Source organism: Ursus maritimus, unplaced genomic scaffold (assembly GCF_017311325.1).
Source record: "Ursus maritimus isolate PB19 unplaced genomic scaffold, ASM1731132v1 scaffold_3, whole genome shotgun sequence".
Taxonomy (NCBI): domain Eukaryota; kingdom Metazoa; phylum Chordata; class Mammalia; order Carnivora; family Ursidae; genus Ursus; species Ursus maritimus.
The window spans coordinates 89192080-89219754 of NW_024425563.1; the positions used below are offsets into that span (position 1 = coordinate 89192080).

The 27675-nt window shown below is 41.5% G+C and overlaps 1 protein-coding gene across 2 annotated transcripts in view; it reads right to left on the bottom strand.

Moving 5' to 3' along the window:
* AMPH (amphiphysin) overlaps positions 1-26928 on the bottom strand; it is a 215300-nt gene extending 188372 nt beyond the window's left edge. For both annotated transcript variants that reach the window (XM_040644417.1, XM_040644416.1), the window contains exon 1: positions 26860-26928. In XM_040644417.1, coding sequence (XP_040500351.1) covers positions 26860-26928 — 69 coding nt within the window. The remainder of the gene's footprint in view (positions 1-26859) is intronic.
* Between the last annotated feature and the right edge of the window lie 747 nt (positions 26929-27675).

Here is a 27675-nt window from a genome sequence, read left to right on the forward strand (position 1 = left end):
CAGGTGTCCCCAGACACCCAGCCCTCCTCCTAGAAGCTCCAAGCAGAGTCTCAGATGACAGTGAATCTAAGACAAATGGAAACTGCAAGAGGAAAGGAGAGAGTAATGACCCTTCTAAGTCCCCAGACCCAAAACTTTGCTCCTTCTGCATGCTCACCACGTCTGTGAACGGGGTTATGCCTGCTGGGAAGCACCTGGGGGTCTGGGACGGAGAAAGGAGACACAAGGAATGGGGATGCCCACTGCCACCTGAGGCCCAGCACAGAGAGGGTGAGAGCCTGGAATCTGAGGCCCATGGCCTGGGTGGGAATCCACACTCAGCCACGTTACACTCATGAGTTGAGCTTCTGGGAGCCTCAGTTTCCTCAAGAACTGCCCTATTAAGGTTCCTGAGATCTGAATGAGATTCTCATCCAAAGACCCAGCACTTATTATTATGAGCAAGAATGCTGCCCATAATACAATTTCCACCCCACATCAACTACGTTCACTCTTCATCCATCCGGCAGCCTCATAAGGACTGTCGTCTGAATCAAATGAGAGCCCCATTCAAAGTTTTTCTCTTTTCTCACTCTTTTCTTCTCATTCTTCCCATTCTAAGAAGAGCATTTTCTTTCATTTTTTCTAATGCTTTTTTTTTTCTATGTGGAGGTACAAGGTCATTAATCAAAGTAGATGATTATTTTTCTTAAGTAACACCTCTCCATCCTTCATAATAATGACAAAGGATTCACAGGTGATTCATTCTAAGCCTAGTGACGATTAATGAAGGCTATCTACCACCTAAATACAAATTTCCTGCAACAAAGATAAAACCATTAGCCTTTCCTCTCTGAAGTCCAGAGCCCTGGGCTGCTGAGCAGGGGAGTGGATATTTCCGCAGAACTGAAAAGGCCTGGACAGAGGGCGAATAGATACACAGTAGGAAGCTTGGGAGCTATATCAAGCGAAGGAGGTAAGAAAAGGAAGCAAGAGGGGCGCCTGGGTGGCACGGCGGTTAAGCGTCTGCCTTCGGCTCAGGGCGTGATCCCGGCATTGTGGGATCGAGCCCCACATCAGGCTCCTCTGCTGGGAGCCTGCTTCTTCCTCTCCCACTCCCCTGCTGTGTTCCCTCTCTCGCTGGCTGTCTCTATCTCTGTCGAATAAATAAATAAAATCTTTAAAAAAAAAAAAAAGAAAAGGAAGCAAGAGGGGAAATGCGAGGAGACAGTGGAGCAGGCACTGGGAACTAAAGCAAAGGACGAGAAGAGCGTGTCTGGGGGGCCACACTGCCATGATAAATAGGCAGGTGGAAGACGGATGAGGTGAAAAGCATCTCCAGAATGCCCCGCCATGTATCGCTCGATATACACCACCTCTGGCACCTCCTGAGAGACTTCAGCAAAGACTTCTAGTACCTTCTAAGGCATCTTTGCAGGTCAGAAAACCTAAAGGAAGAATGTGCTTAGTACTTTTCATTTTAGATGTTTGACCCAATATTCCTTTAGGACTTACAGCGCTATGTTGAGTGTTTGAAGCCTAAGCTCACTAGAAAAGGAAACTGTCACCTTAGGCTTATCACAGTTTCGAATACACACTATCACATGTAATCCCCACAACTGGGTAAGGTAGAAATCACTACTGTTCCAAACGAAGAAACAGAAGCTTAGAGAGATTCCCCAACGCAAGAGCCAGGACTCAAACGCCTGCTCCAACCCCAACACTTTTGGGTTTGGTTTTATTGCCTTTATTTTTTTAATTGTGGTGAAATTCGCATAACAAAAAATTCACCATTTTAACCATTTTGAAATGAACAATTTGGTGGCATTTAGTACATTCATACTGTGTGCGACCATCACCACTGTCTGGTTTCAGAACATTTTCAGCACCCCAAAAGGAAATCCTGTACCCTTTAAGCAGGGAGACCCCATTCCTTCCTCCCCAGCCCTGGCAGCCACTAATCTGCTTTCTGTCTATATGGACTTGCCTATAGTGGATATTTCATATAAATGGAATCATCTTTTTTGTCTGGCTTCTTTCACTTAGTATAATGTTTTCTAGGTTCATTCAGGCTGCAGCACGTGTCAGAATAATAAAGCTTTTTAAGACAGTAATATTCCATTGCATAGATACACCACATTTTGTTTATCCATTCATTATGGGATGGATATTTGGACTGTTTCCACCTTTAGCTAATATGAATAATGCTGCTATGAATATTCATGTCCAAGTTTTTGTTTGGACAACTGTTTTCGATTCATTTGGGAAACCCCATACTTTTCATCGCTGCACTGCCCTGACTCCAAAATGGAATGGATCCTCGTGACAACAACTTTGCTACACGGTGTCCAAAGAGGCTCAGAAAGTATTTGTTGATGGGACAGTGACAGAAATGACACATTCAGAGAAATGTCCTAAATTCTACCAACTGAACCTTTCTCAATTTCACTACTAATTTCTGAAATTCCCAAATAATTATAGAAGCTATCCCCGATACCAAAGGATCTAACCAGCACTTAAAGTCACCTCATTTTTTAAATTACAAACTCCCCTGTAACTAAATGTTCAAAGCAGGACACCCAAAATGCCAAAACTGTTAAATGTGCATTGGGTTGTACATTAACAATGCATGTCCAGTTTTTGAAAGCAGAGTGTTTTCATGCAGTGTTTCAAGCTAACATCAAAGAGCCTATGGTCAAAAGCAAGAGCGTGAGAAGGCCCTTCTAGAAGTCATTAGGGCCTCCAGTGAAGCAAGAGCTACAGACAGGTGAGGAAGGGAGGTGACAGAAACTGGGAGGGTTTGTTTCTATTACTGGAGAATGGTCCAACGTCTGCGAAGTCATCTATTCCTGTGACTACGCGATGAAATGAAACTGTAGGGGGTCTCGATGCTACAAGGAGGAACTCCTGCAACTTTGCACCATTTTCCTGGTAATGGATTTTATTTTAATTGCATATACCACTGAAGATACTGAAAATAGAAAATAATAGCCAGGCCTTTGTGGGACTAATTCCTGACGTTAGAAACATTACTATTAAAAACTCCATTTATAAAACGTGACGAAAATTACTAAAAGGATGGAACTTTCTTTCATTTTCCCCTTTGGCGAAAAGGCTCATATAAATCAGCCATTCTCTGTGGCTATTCATAAAATCCCTGTGATCAGGGCTTCTGTGGGTATCTGCTTGTGTAAGACGTGAGCTTTGCTGGTATGCAGGACTGTGGGCGTCTGAGCGTGAATCTGTGGGCCAGCTTTCCAAGATGCTGCCCCACGGTCACTGACCGCTATTCTGATTATCCTCACTTCATTTCTCTGTACCTCAGGGTCCTCACCTGTAAAAATAAGGCTAAAGCTTGCTATCTCCCAGTACTGCTGTGAATATTAAGTTAGATAAATTGCCTCTCTTGCCCCCTCCTCCCACCTCCCCTTCCCTGAGTAGCTCCCCACCCTTGTAATGGATCACGCTGATCCCTGTTGAGGTCTTTCAGGTCTGGAGCAACCTCGATGGTCCCTATCAGCACATCAAAAAGCCTCGAGACTTAAAGCAAGAAAGGCTGATCATTTAATCTCTGTCAGGATCTCCTCAATCCCCCAATATATTGATGCCACCAACTGTCCCTACGGACACCAAGTATCAATACTGCCATCAAACCACAGAAACAAAGCTGAGATCTCATGCAGAAATAAATCAGGGTGGAAGGGTCTAGTTGCTAGATGCTGTCACCCGTGCATTGAAGTCTTCTGTTTGCCTCTCTCATGCATGATAAAAATGCCTCAGCAGCTAATTATTTTAACCCACATGCCCAGCCTGCACTGGGAATCAAAATCATGCCAGGTCCATTTTCCCCTGGGCAAGCCTGCAGAACACTCCTACAGAAGAACAGGTGACAAAGAGGATACAGGTTTTCTGAGCAACACAATGGGCAGCTTAGATGAGCTATTCTCTTTCTGTTACTGTATTAACTGTGCTTTATGGAGTCAATAAGTCATCATGGATCAAAGAACATTATTTTCAGCAAAAGTAAAGTTTTGGTCAAAGACTCATGGGCTTTTGGCACCAGTGCCACTCCCTTGGAAGATAAGATGACTGGTGAAGAGGCTAATCATCAAATTCCTGGGCTAAGAGAGAGGCAGGCCTCCAAAACCCATCTCTGCTTTCAGGCTGGACCCTTCAGTAGGAACTCCTTTCAGGGCTGGTTAACAGTATTAGTGCAAGCAGGAATATGCAGGCAGCACCCACAAGGGCAAGGGAACAGCCATCTTTGGACGAACAAGGGTTCTCTTCTTCAGTGGAGGTTTTCTTTTACTCCTGCCTGACTCAGTGCCAAGAAAGCCCCTCAAAGCCAACTTGAGAGACATCTGCTAGACTTTCTCCTGATGCTTAGTGACACCCGGAAATCCTCCTGCCTACACTCGGCTGCAGTGGCCACTGGCTCACAACACTTTCAGACATTTCACCAGAAGCATCAGGCACCCTAGTGCCTGGGGCCATCCCTAGAATTCCATGAGGGCAATCGGTGAGGAATCTGACTCAAACATTGGTCCCTCCTTATTACAACCATGAACACTGCATTCTTCAAGTGTACTGAACCAAGAATACGGTGCTAAGCAAAAAAAAGCTGGAGCTAAAGCTGTGGTCTTTATAATCTCAATTTAAAAGCTTTCTCTCTCTTTTCTAACAAAATTGGGGTCAGGTGGCATAGAGTATAGACGCATTTACATGAGTGGTTATCCCTAGTTAATGGATTATAGGTTAATGAATGGATATTCAGCAATGAACATGGAATATGTTCATAACTGTAAAGTCACCCCTTCTTAAAAAGGAAACTTAGTTACAGATCGCATTGAAAACACTGAAAAGATAATCATTAATTCATCCATTCCAGAACCACTTTCTAAAAATTTACTCTGTTAAAAAACCAGAGTGAAAGGGGGTTAGTATAAAATATAAAATATGAAAGAAAATATAAAGGAAATCCAGTGACTTACAGAAAATTAAAATCCATAGAAGGGCCCATGCAAGTAAACAGTCAGCTGAGCTGAGATTTTACTCTATGAGGAATGTAAAATGCTCAAGTTATGTGATTTAAAAAATAGTACCTATCACGTATGTAGAACTTACAGTCTCCCAGGCACTGTGCTAAATGTTTTACTTGCCTTATCTACTAATATTTTCAATAGTCTCTTAAGTGTTCTACAAATTTTACAAATGATGGAAGTGAAATTATGGAGGTTAAATGACTTTTCTCTAGCCAAACAACAAGTAGTTCAAAGAGTCACTTTTTTTTTTTTTTTTAAGATTTTTATTTATTTGAGAGACAGAGAGAGTTCGGCGGGGGGGAGAAGCAGAGGGGAGACCAACAAGCAGACTCCACACTGAGCATGGAGCCCCATGTGGGCTCAAACCCGGGACCCTGAGATCATGAGCTGAGCAGAAATCAGGAGTTGGATTCTTAACCGACTGAGCTACCCAGGTGCCCCAGAAGAGTCACATTTTAAACACAGGTCTGTCCGTCTTTACCAGCTTTATAAATTTTTTTTAAAAGGAACATAAAACATTCAGTAATATAGCAGACAAAAATATTACTTATTTTCATCTTAGTAGCTCATACAGAAAAGAGCCGAGGAGTATAACAAGAGCAGCCGAATGAGAGAGCAAAAAGGAAGGAAAATTGAAGCGAGGTGGAGCAGCACCCAGCCATCAGGTCAAATATCAGGTTCAGTGATCCAGCAACCCCAGTTCTGGGTATGTACCCAAAAGAACGGAAATCAGGATCGTCAAGAGATAGCTACATCCCTTGTTCACTGCAGCACTACTCACAGTAGTCAAGAGGCGGAAGCAACCTATGTGTCCATTGACAGATGAATGGATAAAGAAAATGTGGTCTATACATACAGTGGAATATTGGGCAGCCTTAGAAGGCAGCCCCTGAGTGGCCCAGTCGGTTAAGTGCCTGACTCTTGGTTTCAGCTCAGGTCATGTGTGATCTTAGGGTCGTGGGATCGAGCCCCGCTGGGGCTCCTGCACTCACTGTGGAGTCTGCTCGATTCTCTCTCCCTCTCCCTCTGCCCCTCCCCTGCTTGCTTTGTCTCTCTAAAATAAAAAAAGGAAAAAGAAGGGAATTCTGACATACGCTACAACATGGATGGACCTTGAGGACATTATGCTGAGCGAAACAAGCCAGTCACAAAAGGACAACTACTTCATGATTTTACTCCTGAGAGGTATCTAAAATAGTCAGATCCATAGAATCAAAGAGTAGAATGGTGGTTGCCAAGGGCTGGGGGGGGGAAGGGGGAACAGGGAGTTGCCAATAGAGGGGCATGAAGTTTCCTCCAGCACAATGAACAGGCTCTAGAAAGCCACCGTACAACACTGTACCTAGGTTAACAGTACTGCCTTGTATACTTAAAATTCATTAAGAGGGCAGATCTCATAGTGTGTTCTTATCACAATAAAAATGATTTTTAAAAGGAGGTAACTTCTCTTATCCAGGCCCCTGGATCATTTTTGTTCTACAAAATTATGATAATTGGATGAATCCTTGTGTATCGCTCTGATTCCTAAATCTCCAGTCCACACTGTAGAAGGCACAGCCAACATGGGAAATATTCTTTCAACTTCTACAGCCTGCCTGTGCAGTCAGTGCACAGCTGATATTTGCAGCAGCCAAGGACAAGAGCAACTCCGCAGGTGAACCCTAGCCCCCGGCCACAGGCAGCCGCACTTACGTGTGTCTACTTAGATGAGCTCATCTTGTCTACAGGTGTTCCAAATATATTATACACTGGACTGGGGCAGAGGGTTTAATTAATTCCTTGCTTCATAAATGTCAGCAATAAGAATTAAATATGAAACCCCTGATTCTACTGAGAAACAGTCAAGTCACAGGAAAAGAGACAAGCCTGGGAATGTATGTTCACAGCTCCAGCAGTTGGCTAGCAAACGACCCAGGTCTGAGGACACGGATCTGATCGCTCACTTCCCTTCCCGCTCTAAAACTCGGAGTCTAAGTTCAGTAAGGATGCTAGTAAGACTGGTTTGGTTTTCCATCGTCATCAACACGAAAATTCCACTAGCGTTTCAAAGAGGGTTCAGAGCTTGAAGAGAAGACAAGGTGGACTTCTTTTCAATCTTACCCACGGGATCAAGTTTCTTCCCTATAATCTGAACAGTTTTCCCAAAGGGCCTCATGGTATCAACATATAGAGAGATTTTAAGAGGAGAGAAAGAGGGAAAATGCCTTTCTATCTTGGTCTTACCTAAAGGTGGTTCTCTGCATGAAAAGGAATCAGCGTTTTCAAAAGATTCCATGGGTCTGTTTTCCTAAAGCTGAGGATGAGGGCCACATGCTGTCTGTGAGGTACCCGAAGGAACACAGCTGTCAAACGGTCTGTCCCCACCCATGGTTCTGGGCCACCTCTTTAGCACGCTTGCGTGTGAGCAAAGGAAATATGTGTTATGCACCAGGTTCTCTCTGTTGAAGCAGGGCGCTTCCCCAGTTGGCCCAAATAGATGTGTGGAGTATACACTTAGATCCTCTTTTTGCCATTTATTCTAAAGGAAGATTAGAAACATGTAAATATAGCACTAATTTGCTACCTTGAGAAAGACACTGAAATCCTAAGAAGTTAAAAATAGCTACCATTTATATTCTATGGAAATACCACATACTGTGCCAATTACTTAAAATATTAAATCAGATTCTAACTGCAGTCTGAAAAATCTGCATCATTATTTGCATTTGACGGAAGTGAAAACAGGTTCAGAGAGATGTGCCCCAGGACCACAGAGCTGAGAAGCGAGAAGGTAGGGATTCGAACCCACACCTGATTCATTCCAGAAGCCCTTTCCACCATCCTGAACTGCTTCCAAATCTTAGCAAATCTTTCTGCAGTTCTAGCAACACCGTTATCTTTTACCAAAGACACCCCTCAAAATAGACTCTTGTTGCCATCTCCAGCAACTACCACTGGCATTGGACCCAACACAGTTGGACCTTTAGCATCACAATTCATATGAAAATACCACCGAGAGGTCAAACCTCAAAGCCATCCATTGGTATAGTTGGCCAAGGAGGTGGCTGCCTTCCAACTGATTAGACTAAAAATACTTTGTGATGACTCCAGGGAGGTCTTAAGGAAAGAAATCAATCTTGTCAATAGATATAATCTGGATAATTTCTAAGTAATCAAGCACCAGCTCATCATTCCTTGTTCTGAACTGATAATATTTCTCCACCTTGTCTGAGTCATCCTTGCACCTTCCATAAAACAGTCTCTCCTTTCACAATATGCCTCCTCAGACAATAGGCACAAAACTCAATGGAAAAAGAAATGATTAAATGAATGTGTATTCTTAAGCTGAACTACAGGAAACTGATGATATCTGACACTTTCTAATTCACACACACACACACACAAAAGCAATTTCAAAGGGTTCAAATGAAACCTTAAGACAGAGGTTTAGCTGCAGGAATAAAAGCCAAAAAGCACAGCTGCTTCTGCAGAGACAGATTTCCCTTGCTCCGTCATGCACCTGTCCGATGAGTAAGTAACCTGGGCTGTTGTGGTGATTCTCAGTGAGGTGGACCCTGGCTCCTCCGCTCTCATTTTCCTGCCATGTTCAGCATATGAGATGGCATGATGATCACTGAATAGTCTCAGGTCTCAGCCCCTCTTCCCACCATTCCATCCACATCCCAGACAGTGGGGGGGGGGGGCACAAGAGGGAGCGGGGGAACACAAATCAAGACCTAGAAGTTTGACATCTGTGCCTTCTGCCCTTCCCCCACTGGGCAGAGGCGACTCACGTGGCCACAGCTAGCTGCAAATGAGGTGGGGAAATGCTATCTTTAGCTGGATAGCCACACGTGCAGCAAAAATTAGGGTTTCGTTACCAAAGGAGAAGAGAAGTGACACCAGGTGCAACCTGCCATCTCTGTCACGCAGAGAGAAAGAATGGAAGCTGGTACACAGTGCTGCAGAGTTTCTAGGATGGATCAGATAAAACTTTCTGAGTTGGGCGCCTGGGTGGCTCAGTGAAGCATCTGCCTTTGGCTCAGGTCACAATCTCAGGGTCCTGGGACTGAGCCCCGTGTGGGGCTCCCTGCTCAGTGGAGAGCCTGCTTCTCCCTCTCCATCTGCCCTTCCCCCCCACTCATGTTTTCTCTCTCTCTCTCGCTCACTCTCTCTCTCAAATAAACAAATAAAAACTCTTAAAAAAAAAAACAACTTACTGAGTTGGGAGGTTCTGGGAAAAGCATCTGGAAAGATGTAAATGGAGTTTTTCAAAGGAACTGGAATTAAGAGGAGCTCACGTTCCCAAGATACACAAGTTTCTAAGAAGCAGATATAGCTATATCCACAAGTTCACTGACAGCTCAGGGAAAATCTGCCCTTTGTGAGTCTGCGGGAGCACACGCATCCAAGCTCTGCTCTCTGCCCCTATCTGTGAGGCCATGCTTGGTGGCACTTCTTTCTCCTACTCCTCCCGGTGCTCAACTCTAAGGTGAGCTGCAAAGATTTTGTAGGGCGACCATCTAGTAAGAAATGAAATGAATTCAGATATTCAAAAATTCTTTATGATTTTCCCAAACCTGTCTTTCGAGGTGCAAAGACCCCAAATTACCAGTGGAACCTTCTTCAAGGTTCCACAAGATTCTGAACGTCGCATTCTGAGTAGTTTGAGCTATTCAGATAAAACCACCACCTAATCAAAACCAGGTGACTGTCACATAAGTTTTCCCCAGTTTAAGAAAATATAGTATATAAAACCCAAAAGTTAAAAAGAAGGTAACTGAGAGGTACCTGGGTGGCTCAGTCGGTTAAGCGTCTGCCTTTGGCTCAGGTCACGATCTCAGAGTCCTGGGACTGAGCCTCAAGTGTCAGGCTCCCTGCTCAGCGGGGAATCTGCTTCCCCCTTTTCCCTCTGCCCTTCCCCCAGCTCATGCTCTCTCTCTCTCAAATAAATAAATAGAATCTTGGAAAAAAATAAAAAAGGCAACTGAGAGGTCCCAGGAATTAAATATGATGATGCAATGAATGACTCATAAAGGAATGAAACCCTTTCGGGTACTTCTCCCCTACCCTCAGCCACTACATGAGACCTGACATTTTCTCAACCCAACACTGCAAAAGAACTTCCCCAAACTGATGAAAAGAACATTGCTCTGCAAAGTTTTCAGATATTCCGGAAAATGTGAGCTCTCTGGAACAAAACATCCAAACACATATTTAAGTCCCAAACAATACTTAACTGGCTAAGTAATCTCAAGCAAACCACCTCAGCTTTCCCTTTCTGGGTTCCAGGTGCCTCGTCTGCGAACTAGGGACAGTAATAACACCTACTACATGGGTTCGTGAGGCTTAAATTAATTAATATATGCAAATCATTCATAATACTGCCTAACAGAAAGTACCCACTTCTTTTTTTTTTTTTTGCTTGTTTAGTGGATTTTATTGTAATAAATAGTATGTAACATAAAATTTACCATTTGAACCATTTCTTAAGTGTACAAGTTGCTGGCATCCAAGTGCATTCACAGTGTTGTGCAACCATCACCACGACCTATTTCCAGAACTTCTGACCGTCCCAAACAGAAACTCTACACCTATTAAACAGTAAGTCCCCTGCCCCCCACTCTCCCCAGCCGCTGGATGCCTCTACTATAATTTCTCTCTATGAACATGAAAGCCCCCAATTCTTAATGCAAACCAGATAAGCACAAGACACAAGATGTCTTGAGTGCAAATTTTCCATAACCCTCCATTTCTCTTTTTAGTCGATCAAATGCTAAAGAGGTAAACAAAGCCTGGCTCAGAGAATTCCTGCCCCCACAGTGGAATAAAATGCCTCCTTCACCAGGACAGCGGGGCAAGCTCTGTGGCAGGAAGATAGAAGAGAAGGAAGAGAAGAGCCTCCCCCTCCACAGAGAGGAGAATAAGGGCACACCTTTATTCACCCTTTGGAGTGAGGATAATGTCAAGGGCAAAGAAGAGCTTTGGCTCTCACACCCCACTGAGCGCTCTATATAAAGATCACTTGTCAGCCTGCCCTTCTCACCAATGCCGGACACAGCAACATCACTGCAGCGACAGTATTCCACCAGGTGAAAGAGACCCTGAAGTTTAAATTCCCCAAGATGCCCTTGATACTCATGTGGTGAATACACTGTTTCTTGGAAGTGCGGCCAGGAAACTCGCCAGATTGGAAAAGAGGCCAGTTACTGTGGCAGTGACCACGTGTCTGGGGATCAGTGCCTAAAGTCAGTCCAGCCAGATGGCAGAGGATCGTATACCACCAAGAGAAACTAAGATGAGGCGGAGTCAGTTGGAGTATGCCACTGGGCCTTGCTTGAGCCCAGAGATGCAGATCATAAGTTATTGAACCACATACACCTGCAGAGAAAGTCACTTGTGGGCCAGAGACACTGCTCCCAGAGGACAGGAGGCAGAGCAGAGCACGCCACAGAACCTTTGCCCACTATTTGCACACAATCTCTGGCCCCACACCCTAACTACACAGACCCCCATCTGTACATTTCCTCTGCTCATGTGAACTGTATTGTGAGTTAAAACCGGTGACCACTCCACCACCTCACTTAAATATTGACAGGTTCTTGAGAGAGAAATGTTCCTATGACTATGTGTAAAATCCTAAAGATAAAACCATTTTTGCATTAAGCAGTACAAGTCCTATGCAGATAGAGCAATGAAGAAACACAACTCCATCGGCAACACTGATGGGGGTGCAAATTTGTATACTGCTTTGAAAAACTATTTGGTAGTATCTCCTAAAGCTAAATGACATCTACCCTGAGGAATCAGTAATTCTACTCCTAGGTATTAACCCAAGAGAAATGAGAGCTCTTGACCACCAAAAGGCACGTACAAGAATGTGCACAGCAGCAGTATTCATAAGAGCCAAATCCTAGAAAAAAACCAAATGACTGTCAACTGGAGGATGTCTACATTGGGGGATATTGTGCAGTATAATGCTATTCATGAATAAAACAGAATGAACTCCTACACATAGCAACATGGATGAATCTTACATATATTATGATGAGTGAAAAAAGTAAAACTCAAAAAGTACACACAGTATGATTCCATTTATACAAAGAAAGACCAGGGGCACCTGGATGGCTCAGTCGGTTAAGCATCTGCCTTCGGCTCAGGTCATGATCTCGGGGTCCTGGGATCAAGCCCCTGCTTCTCCCTCTGCCCCTTCCCCACCCCCGCTCATGGGCACGCATGCTCTATCTCTCAAATAAATAAAATCTTCAAAAAAATAAATAAAGACCAGGTGAAACCAACCTACAGGAGTAGAGTCAGAATAGCAGCTCCCTAGTAAGAGGAAGTGAGAAGAGAGGAAGTATTAACTTGGAAGAAGCATGAAGGAGTCTAGGGTCTAGAAATGCTCTTTACTTCATCTCTGTGGCAGTAACACACATTTTATTTTACATATATATGTAAAATTTTACCAAGCTGTACAGCTAAGATTTTTGCAACTAAATACATGCATGCCATACCTTATTCTAAAAGTTCCCTTAAAAACCACACATGCACACACACACACACACACACATACTTACGTACAAATAGTCTTTCTATTTCAACTTGAGGAATCAGTGTCTTTAGTGATGACAGGAGAGTCAGCAGAGTTACTATGTTACCCCAAAGAGGTTGCTCTATACACATGCTGAAAGGGTCTTCTCTAATGTCCTCTGGGGATCAGTGTAGACTTCTTTCTGGTCACTTTCAATAAAGATTCCCTCTTCATTTACCTGGGCCACCTCTATATATATATCACTAGCTGCTGTGGGATGGACAACTAGAAAACAGTAGGCTACAGTGACTCGAAGACCGAATTAATTTAAGAAATTTTATTAGCCCTGAAATACTAGATCAAAATAATTATTTTAAACATGTGTATAAGGAACGTGGAGTTGTGGTGGGCATGTGCCACACTTACATGTTGAAACAAACACAGTAATTGGGCTAATCTTTTTCTTTTTAGCATACTGATTTTATTTATTATTATTATTATTACTATTATTATTACTATTGAAATATAGTTGACCTAGCTCCTACTTTATCAGTAATTACATTAAATGTAAATGAAATAAACACTACAATTAAAAGGCAGAGATCAACAGAATGGATAAAAAATAACAAACTACATACTGTCTGCAAGAGACACAATTTAGATTCAAAGAAATAAATAGGTCGAAAAGTGCAAGAATGGAAAAGATATGCCATGCAAACAGTAACCAAAAGAGAGCTGGAGTGTTTATATTATCGGACAAAACAGACTTTAAGAAAAATACTGTTATTAAACACAAAGAAGAATAATTTATAGTGACAAAATGGTCAATTCATGAAGATACAACAAATAGAAATATTTATGCACCTAATGAAAGTACACCAAAATAAATGAAGCAAAACTGACAGAATTGAAGAGAAGAACACAGAATTCAAAAATAATAGTTGAAGACTCCAATACTTATTTTCAATAATGGATAGAATAACTAGACAGAAAACCAATAAGAAAATAAAAGATTTCAACACCACTACAAACTGAGGAGTCCTAACACACATCTATAGAATATTTCATTCAATAACAGTAGACTACAATTCTTCTCAAGTGGATATGGAACATCCTCCAGGATAGATGATAAGTTAGACGATAAAACAAGCCTCAATAAATTTATTTTTTCTAGCTTTATCGAGATACGATTAGGTATGTAACATTGCATAAGCTTAAGGTGTGCAACCTAATAATTTGATAGATGTATATAGTGCAAAATGATTACAAGTTAACATCCATCATCTCACAAAGTTACAGATTTTTTTCTTGTGATGAGAACTTTTAAGATCTACCTTCTTAGCAACTTTCAAATATACAATATAGTATTGTAACTATCATTGCCGCAATACATTACATCCCATAACTTCTTTACCTTAAAACTGGAAGTTTGTACCTTTTGACCATCTTCACCCAAACCCACCCTCAACAAATTTAAAAGAACTGAAATCACATACAATATATTATCCAACTATGACTGAATGAAAGTAGTAACTAATAAGAAAGGAAATTTAGAAAATTAAAAAACATGTGGAAATAAAACAACACACTCCAATATATCAAAGAAATGTATCAAAGATATATTTCAAACAATATATTTCAAAGATATATTTCAAACAATATATTTCAAAAATATATCAAACAATATATCAAAGAAAATCATAAGGGAAATTGGATATACTTTGAGATAAATGAAAATGAAAACAACCTACCAACATGTATGGGATGCAGGTAAATTTCTTAATGAGAAATTTAGAACTGTAAGCACCTATATTAAAAAGATGTCAAATCAATGACCTAACATTCCACGTTAAACTAAACACAAACTAAACCCACAGCAAAAAGAAGGAAGGAAAAAATAAAGATTGGAGTGGAAATAAATGGAATAGAGAATAAAAAGAACAGAGAAGATCAATGAAACCAAAGTTGGTTCTTTGGAGAGATTAACAAAATCGACCAGCCTTTAGCTAGACTAGCCAAGAAATAAAGGGAGAAAACTGAAACTACTAAAACCAGGAATGAAACAGCTGACTTTTCAACCAATCTTACAAACACAAAAAGGAATACTACCACATAAAAAAATACTATGAACACCTGTATGCCAACAAACTAGATAAACCAGATGAAATGGAAAATTCCTAGAAAGACACAAACTACCGAAACTGACTTAAAAGGAACTAGAGAATCTGCACAGAGGTAAAACAAAGAGATTTTTATTAGCAATCAAAAACCTTACCAAAAATTTTTAAAAAATGAAGCTTAGATTGCTTCATGGTGAATTCTACAAATATTAAAAGAATTAATGCCAATCCTTCACAAACTCTTCCAAAAAAAAAAAAACAGAAGGAGAGGGGCCACTTCCCTAGTCATTCTTTGAAACCATTATTACTCAGATACAAAAACTAGACAAAGACATCATAACAATACTATAAAACAATATCCATTAAGAATATAGACACATAAATCCTAAACAGAATATTTTTAAAAAATTAAATTTGGAATCAAATGGTCTAGTCCCTAGCAAATAGAGCTTCTTCCACAGGAGACTAAAATCATCCTCCGAGTTTTGACCACACTCTCTACTAGGCACTTAAGCAATCTCATTACTATAAACTCCATGATAAAACAGATGAAATCAATGCAATTATAAATAAATCTCTCAAACTCACCTTATCTTCTCTGTCACTGACCAAAAATATGCTGCAGGTTGTTGAGGTATTTCCACTTTTTGTGATTCATGCACTAACTAGCATGGCTCCAAAATTATACTGTGTGTGTGGTTTTTGGTTTTGTTTTTTCTTTAGAGAATCAGATTATGCAGAATCCAACCGTCCACGCTATACAACATTCCTGACAAGGAAGACATTTGTCCTTTGATGAAACATTTCCATTATTTCAAACTGACTGGTATCTTTGAAATTTAAGTATAAGGTTAGTTTTTAAGTATCCCATAACGGTACTGCTTTTCACGTTTCTCTCTTCACTACACTGGAGATAAATTTATAGCCACTGTGTGGTAGGCTTACTTGCCATATTAGAACCCTGGAAGGGACCTAGGAGATCATATGTCACCATAAAATCTCACCCAAACTCCTTTCTCTAAAGCAATGTGCTTTGCAAACCTCATTGAACCTTTGAATTACCAGAGGAACTTATTAAAAATGCATATTCCCAAGTCTTAAGAGATCATGGTAAGTTTGTAACTAGGCCCAGGAATCTACATTTTAACTCACCCCTTCCCCCAGATATTCCTGACTATACTTGGAGAAAACATTGGGCTAGAAGTACTTGATTTCTAGATTTATTCTCTACACTGAACAGGAGCAATTAGAGACCGATACAGGTTCCCAGGAAAGCCCTCTCCTGTCCTAACCCACAGTTTAAGAATGCTAGCGGTCTCCACAACCACATGCATTTCCTTGGGGGGGGCGGGGAGTCTGGACATCATTTCCTAGAGACGCAGAGAAGAACCCACTGAACAGAGAGCAGGCAGGAAACTGATATTTTTCTACAGAAATACATAGGTTAAAGGGGCAAGATTTCTTGTAACAGATGTCTCAAACATTGAGGAATTACAGGGTGTGTGAAAGGTATCATACTGTTCTAGGCTGTGCTACCACAAAATGGGAGATCCTTGCAAGGCTTAGACTATCTATGCTATTCAACCGTTAGCAACCATTACTACATAGAGGAAGAGAAAGTCCGCTACAAAATGATTCTCTTCCAAATTTGATTCCTTCCAAGCTGCAAATCACCTCCAACAGATCATTCCTTAATTCAAGACCACTGCCAGCAAAATTATCAAGTCAATGCCCACAAGAAAGTCCACTTGGTACAGCCTTAACCATGTGTGTTCTCCCCGTCCTTCCTCCCTCTGTCTCTGTCTCTCATTAAATGTTGGGTATCCACATGCAATCAAACTTCTTGATCAAACCCTTTGTTCAAAAGACAAACTAGTCTTTGTAGATGTGTGCCATTTGAAGGCTTTCATTTTTATTTTGAATTTCTGATGGTTTGGGATAAGAGACCCTACAAGTTCATGAAAGCAGATGGGATTGGGGTTTACTGCTATTGTACAAAAGGATCTTTGGATGACTATGTATGATCTCAGTATGTATGTATAGTTCAGAGGGCAAGTCAGCTCTGAACCAGTGTCTTGCCTCTGTGTCAAGGAGGAACTTCACCCCACAAGAACCCTTCAACATGTAAGGGTAAAAATCTGAGCACACAAAATTGGGATTGCTACTACAACAGGACGATAATAATTAGGGTCCACTTTGCCTCGCTGAGTATGCAAATGGTAGAAGAGGATCATTTATAAGGCCAATGTTAAGAGTTGATTCTGATATCTATATTCCACACCTCTTATTTCTGTCTCCACAGCTCTTATTCCATATTTGTATGGAATGCTTCCCAACTCCCATAATCATTAAACCTTTACCCTTACCCTATTCCTCTTGCCTGAATACTGCAACACATCCTTCCAATCTTGGCTTAACATCTACCTTCTTTGGGTAGGTGTGTCCAACCCCCCTCTCTCTAGGTGTGTTCTCTACTTATACAAAAAATTTTTTTTCTCCCCACAGAATTTTTAATTATGATTTTTCATTACTGACCATGTAGTTATCATTATGTTTAAAGGTTTATCTCTCTACCAACTCCTGCTGGTCAATATGCTCAACCAGGATGGCTTCGTGGATTCTATATTACAAGTATCTAGCAAGTGTCTCTCTCACAGTAGATTCTTAATAAATGACTCTACAAGAATTAATGAATTCTACCAGATGGACTTCACAATAGAATACGTAACTTCTAGAGTAAGTAAGTTTAGCCTTTACTCAGTATTAGGTGCTATAACAAGAGTACATTTATGCATAGGCCCATGTGTATTTTATTAAATTATTGTAGGTACTTTTAAGTAAAAAAAAAAAAAGTATGGCATAGATAAATTCTGGTTCTTCCCATGTATGAACTAAACTTTCAACTAAATAACTACATGAGAATAAGATGGTGGGTCTCTGATTTTTTTGTACTTCTGTCTTAAGTTGCTTCAGGGTAATCAAAATTGATATATGCCTATAGCATAGCAAATATTTCAAAACTAAGATCTTACCCATGGCTTTATCCAACATCATTCCTAGGAAGAGATTCGCTCAATATGTATTCAAGAAATGTATCTACTTAAGTACTACACTTAAACTTAGATTTCAAATCAATAAGAATGAAGTTACAGCATTTCTATATTAAAAGTTGGCCCGTGGATATGTTCTCAAGAAATTGTGATTATGATTACTTTAATTTTGCATAATGCTGTGTATATAGTCTTATTATATTCTTTCATGGGTAAATTTTTGAGCTCTGTGATGATGGCATTTTCATTATGTAAATGTTAGCCATTATTGAGATTATTTGGGAAATTTTATCTGCAACATAAGAAATCTTTCCATGTGCTATTCCCTTCACAGAAACCAACAGGCCCTTATTTCCTTAGAAGTTCTATTCAGATGGCCCCTAGAAATGGTTAAAAAAAATTAAAATTGTGTTTGAACAGTAAGGTGAATTATCAGACTTTAAAAAGCCAGAACAGTCGGGGTGCCTGACTGGCCCAGTCAGGGGAGCATGCAATTCTTGATCTTGGGATTGTGAATTCAAGCCCCATGTTGGCTGTAGAGATTACTTAGAAATGAAATCTTAAAAAAAAAAAAAAAAAAAAAAAAAAAAAAAAGGCCAAAACAGTTTGAAACTTAATCATAGATACACATACACACACGTACACAAGCCCATCCGCCCGTTTCTGAATGGACTGAAGTGACCCAAAAGAAAGTCAACATATAGGAAAAGATGATAGAGATCCTCGAGGGTAGTATTTTCATACTGTAGTCTGAGATCCATTTGGTATGCTCCCACAAGAATTTTCTTAGAAATGGAATAGAGTGTAGTGGATAGAATGGATAATCAGTGTTTGATGATATCAAATCTTTCCTAACTTAGGAACCCTGGCATCATGGGAAATCTTGGGACAGGGGAGCTTTGTGTGTGTACGTGCAGATGTATTTGGAAATGATAAACCCATGGATAAAGACCGCATACAGTTGGAGCTCAGGCATGCTGCAGCACAGAGTGACCATAGTTGAGGATAACCTAGAGAGAAAGGCTTCCTGCCCCTGCCTGTACTATGGGAGCCAATAGTGAGGGTACTGCGTTCCTTGATCCCTACAGTGCTCCCCACAGGACAAGAATGACACGTGAATGCTAGACACCGTTTTGGGACCATTTTCCATAAGGCCAGAGTAAAAACCACTGACTCCTTTAGAGAGAGGGAACGCCTTATAGGGTTGCTGAACTTATCATAATACAGGAACCCCAAAGGGAAGTAAGAGATTCTTACCATACATTGGATGGGGTGTTGAAATCATTTACTTTGAATATTCAAAGAAACGGTACCTCGTTTTATATCCCAAGTAAATTGGGCCATATTATTTGTATTGTATTGTATTGAAATACAAGTATTTCAGGTATTTTAAGGTATTTGAAATACAAGTATTTCAGGTATTTTAAGTTGTATTGGTCCACAAAGTTGACTTCTAGAGTATGATTTATGAATCTCATATATAAATACACCATGCATACAATATGCTATCCTGTAAAGGAGAATGGTAATTTCACTAGTGTTAAAATCTGAGTTTTGATTCCCTACTGTATTGATTCCTGGGCATTTAAGTATTTTTTTTTTAATGAAAGAAGGAAGCCTTCCTCTATCAAGAATATTCTTGTGTCACTTTTAATTTGGAAGTTTTTAATACACTGAGAGAAAATGATCTTAGTAGAAGGGAAGGCATAAACTTGTACAATGTAAAAGCAGGCAACAAGGAAGTCTTCAGGGGCACCTGGGTGGCTCAGTCAGTTAAGCGTCTGTCTTCCGCTCAGGTCATGATACCTTTGGATCAAGTCCTGCATCAGGCTCTCTGCTCAAAGGGGAGTCTACTTCTGCCTCTGCCCCTCCCCCCGGCTTGTGCACGCTCTCTCTCTCTCAAACAAATAAAATCTTAAAAAAAAAAAAAAAAAAAGTCTTCAGATGACCTTGAAAGAGGAAACCCTGGATTGCCTCAGCAACTCTGTCTTCAAAGTGTCTTCAGATGTAAATGTGGTCATAAAAGATACTCTTCTATGGACGGGGCCCTGGGTCCCATGGAAAGACTCTCCTGGACACAGCAAGGTCTTCCTTCTCCTATTCTATTTATATACAACATACATGACATAAATACACACATGCACACAGCACATGCACACAGAAACACCATCCACATGTTTCTCTTTGAGCACAAACCTAACTGCAGGCATCAGCAAGGCAATAATTTTCTTTTTAAAGACCCACAAGCGTCACATAATTAGGTATATGGGAGGAAACAACATTGTTTTTCTTGCTATATCACACAATCAACATTGGGTTGAAACATGACTCTACCAATATCTGACTGTTTGACTTATAAAAATGACAAGTCAGCTCAGTTCAACCTAATATTGTTTCATTTCTTACCATGTACAGAACCTGTAAGAATAATTTATTCGATGTACTACCTTTACAAAATGACACAGAAAATGACACAAAATAATAATTCACAGAAGACAGAGAAAGAATAATGTGGAAGGATGCTTTGCAGGGGTGCAATATAAACAAGCAAGAACACAGAAAGTCAAATCGATGCATCATCAGCGAATACGTACAATTCACAAGACATCTAGTCCGTGTCCCAAGCATACTCAAGTTAGTTAGGAAGATATAATACATGAAAAAAATTGCATCTAAGGTTTATGTAGTTTTCACTTGGGACAGATGAACTGGCACAAAGAATATCAAACTGGACACTTCCTTAGAATTTAAATAGTCTACAGCACCTGGGGGGCACAGGCAATTAAATGGCTGACTCTTGGTTTTGACTCAGGTCGTGATATTGGGATCATGAGACTGAGCCCCAAGTCCAACTCTGCACTCAGCCCAAAGTCTGCTTAAGATTCTCTCTCCTTCTCCCGCTGCCCACCCCCACCCCCACACATACACACTCTCTCTAAAATAAATAAAAAATCTTTTTAAAAAATTCCCTTATTAAAACAAAACACAAGCAAAGAAACAAATGCCTAAAGAGATTCATATTGTAACATATCAAAAGTTTCTTTGCTCACAAGAGTCATGTTAAAAAAACATTTAAATGTTTCCAAATGCTTCAAGTTCTCCACCAATTTAAATTCTGCACAGAAGTCAAGGATGGTTAAGACCAAATAAATGCCACTGGATTTCACAGAAGGAAGAAGATGGACAAAAATATAAATTATAGAGGGATTACGTATTTAGTAAAATGGTTTATGGATAAATAGATAGACTGTGTTTATTTCCATCTCAACCCAAAACCCAACTAAAATTATAGTAAAGAAATAAAGAAGGTATGAACATACAATGACAAACACAGGGGAGGCATCTTTAGTGGATCAGAGTTTAATACATGTTAATACATTTTAAGGAAGCAGAAATAAGGAGGGAAGAATGGAAACAACTCAGGAAAACAGAGAAAGGTTAAAAAAATTAAATTAAATTAAAAAAAAAAAAAGTACCTGTACAGAGCAACCAGTGAAAAAGCAGCCAATTCTCACTGCACAGTCACACACACAAACACACTCAGGCTTAGACCCCAATGCAACTAAGTACTGCATGGGTGAGGATGAAGCATAACATTGATGAAAGAGGACTATTTGAAAGCCTGGGAATATAGAATAGACGAACCTTCAAGTCCCTTCCTTGACCCCAACACTGACAAGGAAAGACAAAGGATAACAGTTATATAGCAAGCCTATAAAGAATATCATCCCAGATTACAGCAGAAGGGCAGAGGCCCCCAAAGGGGATACAGGGGGGTCCTTCGGGTGAAGAAAACAGAACAATTACATTATCTTATATAGTGAGCCTTTGATAATAATATTGATAGACACTGAAAGATCTGATGAGGTAAGAACAAATAATTCTAAATAGTTCATAGAAAAATAAGCAAATAATGAAGAGCAATTATGAATTCCAGGAAAAACAGAAAGCTGAATGAAAAACTTAATCCTCAGGTAAAACTTTATAAAAATCTGAAACTTTCAGTTTATCCAATGACACCATTAAGAAAGCAAAAAGACAAATCACTTTCTGAAAGAAAGTATTTGCAAAATGTCTATTTTACAAGATTCATATCCTGAATATTTAAATAAGTTCTTCAATAATAAAATGACAAGGAACCCAAATAAAAAACATAGGCAAAAGACTTTAACGGAGTTCACAAAAGAAGGTATCAAAGTTACCAGTTAGTACATGGAAAGATGCTTATTAAGGAAAGGCCAGTAAAGGAATTTAAATTAAAGGAATTCTAAAAAAAAAAAAAAAAAAAAAAAAAAAAAAACAGGAGAAGCATGAGGGATGATGGGGTATCTGGTATGACAGAAATGTTCCATAACTTGATCTGGGTGATAACTATGCAGATATGCAAAACATATAAAAAGTCACAAAGTGGAATACTTAAGACTTTTATAATTTATCCAATAAAAATTATACTTTAATTTTTAAAAATATAATCCTCAGCTTACGGTTTTTGCTGTAATATATGACTAGAGGATGTAGAAGTAAAGAGATGAACGTAAGACAGCTAAATCTTTACCTAGCTTCACCAAATATGAAAAGACGGATCAATAAGTAGTTATATAAACATATTTTACAGAGATGTTGTGGTTAGTAATAGCTACCTCTGAGGAAACAAGACTAGAGGTTGACAGCAGGGGACAGGGGCCTGCTACTTTTTATAACAAGCCCTTTACATTACATTATTTTATTATATTTGATTTTTTAAACTGCATATGTTAATTTGGTAGGAAATTTTTAACAAATGTTAAATTATAAATTATTAAATATAGGATTATTTATATAAACATGGGACAGATAACGCCTTTTAAGTATACCTCAGTGGATACTTGGTTTTAAGATTTTATTTATTTATTTGGGGGGGGGCAAAGGGAGAGGAGAGGGACAAGCAGACTCCCCGCTGAGCGTGGAGCCACAGTGGGGCTCAGTCCCACCACCCTGAGATCATGACCTGAGCCACAGTCAGAGGCTTAACTGACTGAGCTAACCAGACACCCTCGGTGGATACTTTTTATTTTATCAGAGCAGCATTCATTCCCCCTCTATACTCTGAGTTTCCTTCCTTCACCAGCAGTCCAGGGGGAACTTCTCCATCCCAGCTTCAGTAGTAGTTTATGATTCAGGCCCAAGCCAACCCATGGTCCTGGTCCTTGGCCAGAGAGATTTTTTTTCCTCCCAGAGAGAAGCACAAGGCCCAGGGTAGGCCAATAAGAACTATACTGAGTTCTCTGTAAATGTTGAAGGAAAAAGATGCTCTTGTCTAGAGCTGCTGATGGCCATCTTGCCACCAAGGGAGAAAAACTTGCCCAAAATGAAGCTGACAGAATGAACAGCAGAGATGAAGGCATGTGAGCCCTAATGTCTGTGGTTAAACCCCAAGTTCCAACAGGTCAGAGGTTTGTCTACCCCAGACTTTTCCATTAATTATAAGAGGCAGTATCATGTAATGGGAAAACACTGGAATGCTTGGGTTCAAACTTCACCCCTGTTACTAACTGTGCAGCCTTGGGCATGTCACTTAATGCCTTCCTCATCTTTAAAATGGGATCGTAATAGTACCTACCTCATAGAATCAAATGAGTTAATATATATAATACACATATGCATATATTTATATATGCACATAGGTCTAAGAACATTTATAGTTTAATACAAATATATATATTTACATGTTAAAAATCTCATTTAGAATTATATGTGCAAGAGCCATATTTTTAATTTTAGTAATTATATTCCTCTTTATCCTTAAACCAGTTTGAATTGAGTTTTCTGGTATTTACAAGTGGCAGGGCCCCGATTAATTCAACACCCAAGAGAGAAGCCACACAAAGCCAACTGATAGATTTAAGCAGATATACATAAAACATAGACATAATATAAACATAAACATTCTCTATGGCAGGAAAAAAAATCATCCAAATATTAAAAAGTAAATAGAAGAGGAAGAAACTGTATTTGTAACCTTTAGAATACTTTTTGCCCTTACACAGAACAGGGAGAAGTTACACAAAACGGGCAAAAATATAAACACACAATTTATAAATGGAAAAAAAAAAAAGGAATATAAAATGTTTGGTTTTTAATAATCAAACAAATGAAATAAGTAGGAACTAATTTTTTTCCAATGACATAGCTAAAGACCATTTTAAATTTTATTACCCAGTGTTGGCAAGTGTTTCATGTACCCCTGGCGAGAATGTTAATGGATACAACCATTCTGAAAGGCAATCTAGCTATAATAAAAATAAACATACCTTTGACAAATACTTCTAGGAATTTATCTAAGGAAATACTTCAGGGTGTATGCAAACATTTTCCCTACTATGTGCAACCATTTTCCCTACAAGTTTTCACGTGGATTTGTATTTATATACAGAAACACTGGAAACTGAATGTTCAAAATTAGGAGATTCATTAAAATCCATGCATTCCAATACTGTTCGGTCATTTAAATTGCTGACGGAAAATATGTACATATTCAAGAATGTTCATATTATTAACAATCATGTAACATGATTATTATGAAATTAACAGGTTACAAAACTAAAGGCACGAGCCTGTTTTTGTTGTATTAATATATATATGTACATATGGGAAAACATTCACTAGAATACCCATCAAATGATAGTGAAATTTCTGGGTAGTAGAATTATGATTGTCCTAATTTATTACTAGTTTTTTTTTTCTTGCTTATATATTGTTCCCTCTTTCTCCACTGAACCTTCACAGACCTTCAGTAAGAACCAAATGTATTTTAAATTCATTAAAAAAACTATAAGACCCCTCTGAGAATAGCTTCAGTCATGAATTTGGAGCTAAAATGCATGCAGCTGTTAGGTGTAGCACAGATGACGAGAAAGTCATGGGAGGAGAGTCTCTTTTGAGAAAATTTGGTTGTAAAAATGAGCCGAGGTCTCAAGAACACATGTGGCATACAGATATTGCGAAAAAGCATCTGTGCATCAGAGAAGAGGAACCGTCCAAAGATATAAACAGAAGGAATCACTGGGGGAGATGTCTAATGCCTGCAACAGCAACTGTCTGCAGTTTCCACTCTCCAGGAGCTTCTACTGTTTAGCTCCAGTAGCTTGGCTGGGCTACCTCACCTGAATTCCCACATGCCCTTTCCTTGTGCTGCACAGGCTCAGGAAAGGGGCAGAAGGTATCCACCGGTAGAACCCATATTCTCAGCCTTTCAGTGTCTTAAGCCCCTAAACGTACTGCAGCAGGCACTCTCCATCAGCAACTCTCCCCAGGGAAGAAAATAGGAGACGTGAAGCCTTATGCAAGCCTCCCTTAGACCTCCACTCCCATGGAAAAGTAACCACCATTCTCAACTGCAATGGTAATATACACCTGACCTTAGTAATGACAAAGTGAGTTTTCAACAATTCATAAGGGCTTGAACGCTCTGTAAGACAGATTACATTTTCTTTTCATTTATTTTTGGCATATTGACAGCTGGTGACCTAGATTAAGAAATAATTTAATATGTGAAAAGGCAGACTATATCACTAAATTCCTTCACAGATGGGAAGTGGATTCAATAAATAGCTTCAGACCAAAGATTCAAGTAATTACCTGGAAGTGGAGGGGGTGGGAGGAATACCTACAAGTGGGTAAAAGGAAAAATGGAAAAATGATGACAACACCTGGCAGGGAAGCCGGAGGATCCTAGCTACTTTCTAGACCAGTAAGCAGGGACTGGAAGAGGGCAGGAAGCCATGCTAATTCAGCCGCTGAAGGAGTGGCAAGAGGAGGTTCACGTTAGTTGAGGATGAGCTTGGGTAGATATTAAAAGAAATACAATCCTCTTACTGCATCGAGAGGGTGCATGTGGGGAGGGAGGGACTGGAGGCAGCCACAGAGCCTCTGGACCTGGGGATCTTCCGTAAAAGGATCAGTGCCCCCTTCTGCTCAGTTCCTCGAGCTCGGTGGGAACTGGGGAGCAGCCTGAGCCAGGGTCAGAAGAGGGAAATTCTCTGTCGTTTTGAGCAACGCGGCAAATCTGACTTCCAGTAAAAGAGGAAAACACTAAATACCCAGAATCCCAGAGACGGAAAATACTGCCACATGAAAGAGAATACAGTTCAGCGGATACAAACCATGGGGCTCAATGAGCCGGTGTTCATTTTCAAGTACAATGCTTAAGCTACAATATGAATGTCCTTTCACTGGAGACACAAATGAAGACCTCAGTGCTGGCAAGGTTTTGATGACAAGCAGCCGTCAGGTGAGCCCAAAGTCTGGTACAAGACCTCAGCTGCTCAAGGCTGTGCTTGGTGTAAACCTGGGGTGCATCTGTGCCCAGCTCTGGGGCAGAAAAATAAACCGAGGTGCCAATTTGCTAGGGAGCTTGTAAAACACTAGGAAACCCAACCTGTACGTGCAATACGGATCTTTTTTTAATGCAATAAAACGCCCTCCTTTGTGCAGAAATGTGCATAGAAGAACTGTTAGGTTCGGGTCATATTTATTTTTGACCTTCCAGAGGACACAGGCGTCAAAAGGAACACACACTGAGAGAGACCCGAAAAAAGAGAACAGAAAAAGAAAAGAAGTGTGTCTCTAGATCTCGATTTTTGAACTCCAGGATTCACTCGACAGCACTATATTAAAGCCATTGGTTTTCCGTGATGAGCCCTATCGATCCCTCCAGGTTTTGAGAGTAGCTTCTGCGCTACCCCAGTCGTTTCTGCGGCACTCAGGTCCCCAGGAAACCCCCCCGGAGGGAGGACCGCTGCCGCAATCTCCCGAACCTGCGGGCCAGCGGGGAGCGGGCGCCGCGGGCAGGGAGATGCGCTGGTCTCCGGGGCAGGCAGCCGGCGAGCCGCCGCACCTGCCACCGCTCGCGCCCGCGCCCGCACCCGCCCGGGAGAGCGGGGAGTGCGCGGAGAGCGGCCGGCCGTGCGGAGGGCGAGAGCGCGGGGAGACTCGGGCGGACCGCGCGCCCCGGCGCTCCCGCCTCCCCGTCCGCGGCCGCCTCGCCGCAGTCGCCGCGGCGCCGGGCAAGGCGTCCCCGCGCCCCCGGCCCCGGCCCGGCCTCGGCCGCTCCCGCAGCCCGCTCGGCCCTCGCCGCCGCGTCCCCGCCACCTGCCTCGCCGCCCGCCGCCCGCCCTGACCTTTTCCTGCGCGCGGTTGAGTCGCTTCTGCACGTTCTTGGCGAAGATGCCCGTCTTGATGTCGGCCATGGCTGCGGGTCCCGGAGGCTGCGAGGAGCGGAGCGGGCGGCGGGCCGGCGGCGGCGAGGACTAGCTGGAGAGGAGGAGGAGGTGGAGGAGGAGCGGGCGAGGAGGAGGAGGAGGAGGAGGAGCAGGAGCAGGAGCAGGAGGAGCGGGAGGGGCGGCGAGGAACGGCGGAGGAGCGCCAGGAGGGGTGAGGGAGGGGCGCAGCGCCGGGACCGGCTTAAAGCGACAGAGCGGAGGCGGGACGCGCGGGGCCTGGCGGCGGAACGGGGCGGGGCGGCGAGAAAAAGAGAGGGAAGGATCCAGAAGTCAAAATCCCCAGGGAGTGCCCACAGTGGTGGAAGAGGAGGTTGGGAGGAGAAAGGGGGCGACGCCAAGCAGCAGTCCCAGGGCCCCGAGGCGGCCCCGGGGTTCTTTCAGGGGGGAGTTTGTATAGGGGGAGCTGAGAGCGGCCCCATTCTTTCCAGCCAAAAAAAAGAGTCAGGGGATGAGAGGGGATGGGAATGGGGAAGCCAGTAATGGAGGTGCTCTGACGTGGGGGCGGGGGGGGGGGGCCTCGGCCAGAGAGTGCACCCCTCCCCATCTGTGTATTCCAGAAAGCCGGGCTTAGGGCCTGCCCACAGGAGGCTCACAGCCCAAGGAGGAAAGCAGGCTGGGAAACCAAGTCAGTTCAGGGGTTAGAGCTGCAGTAAAGAGGGAACCAATGCGCACACTTGCTCAAACTTTAAAACGAGATTTGGGGCCCAAGGTAGG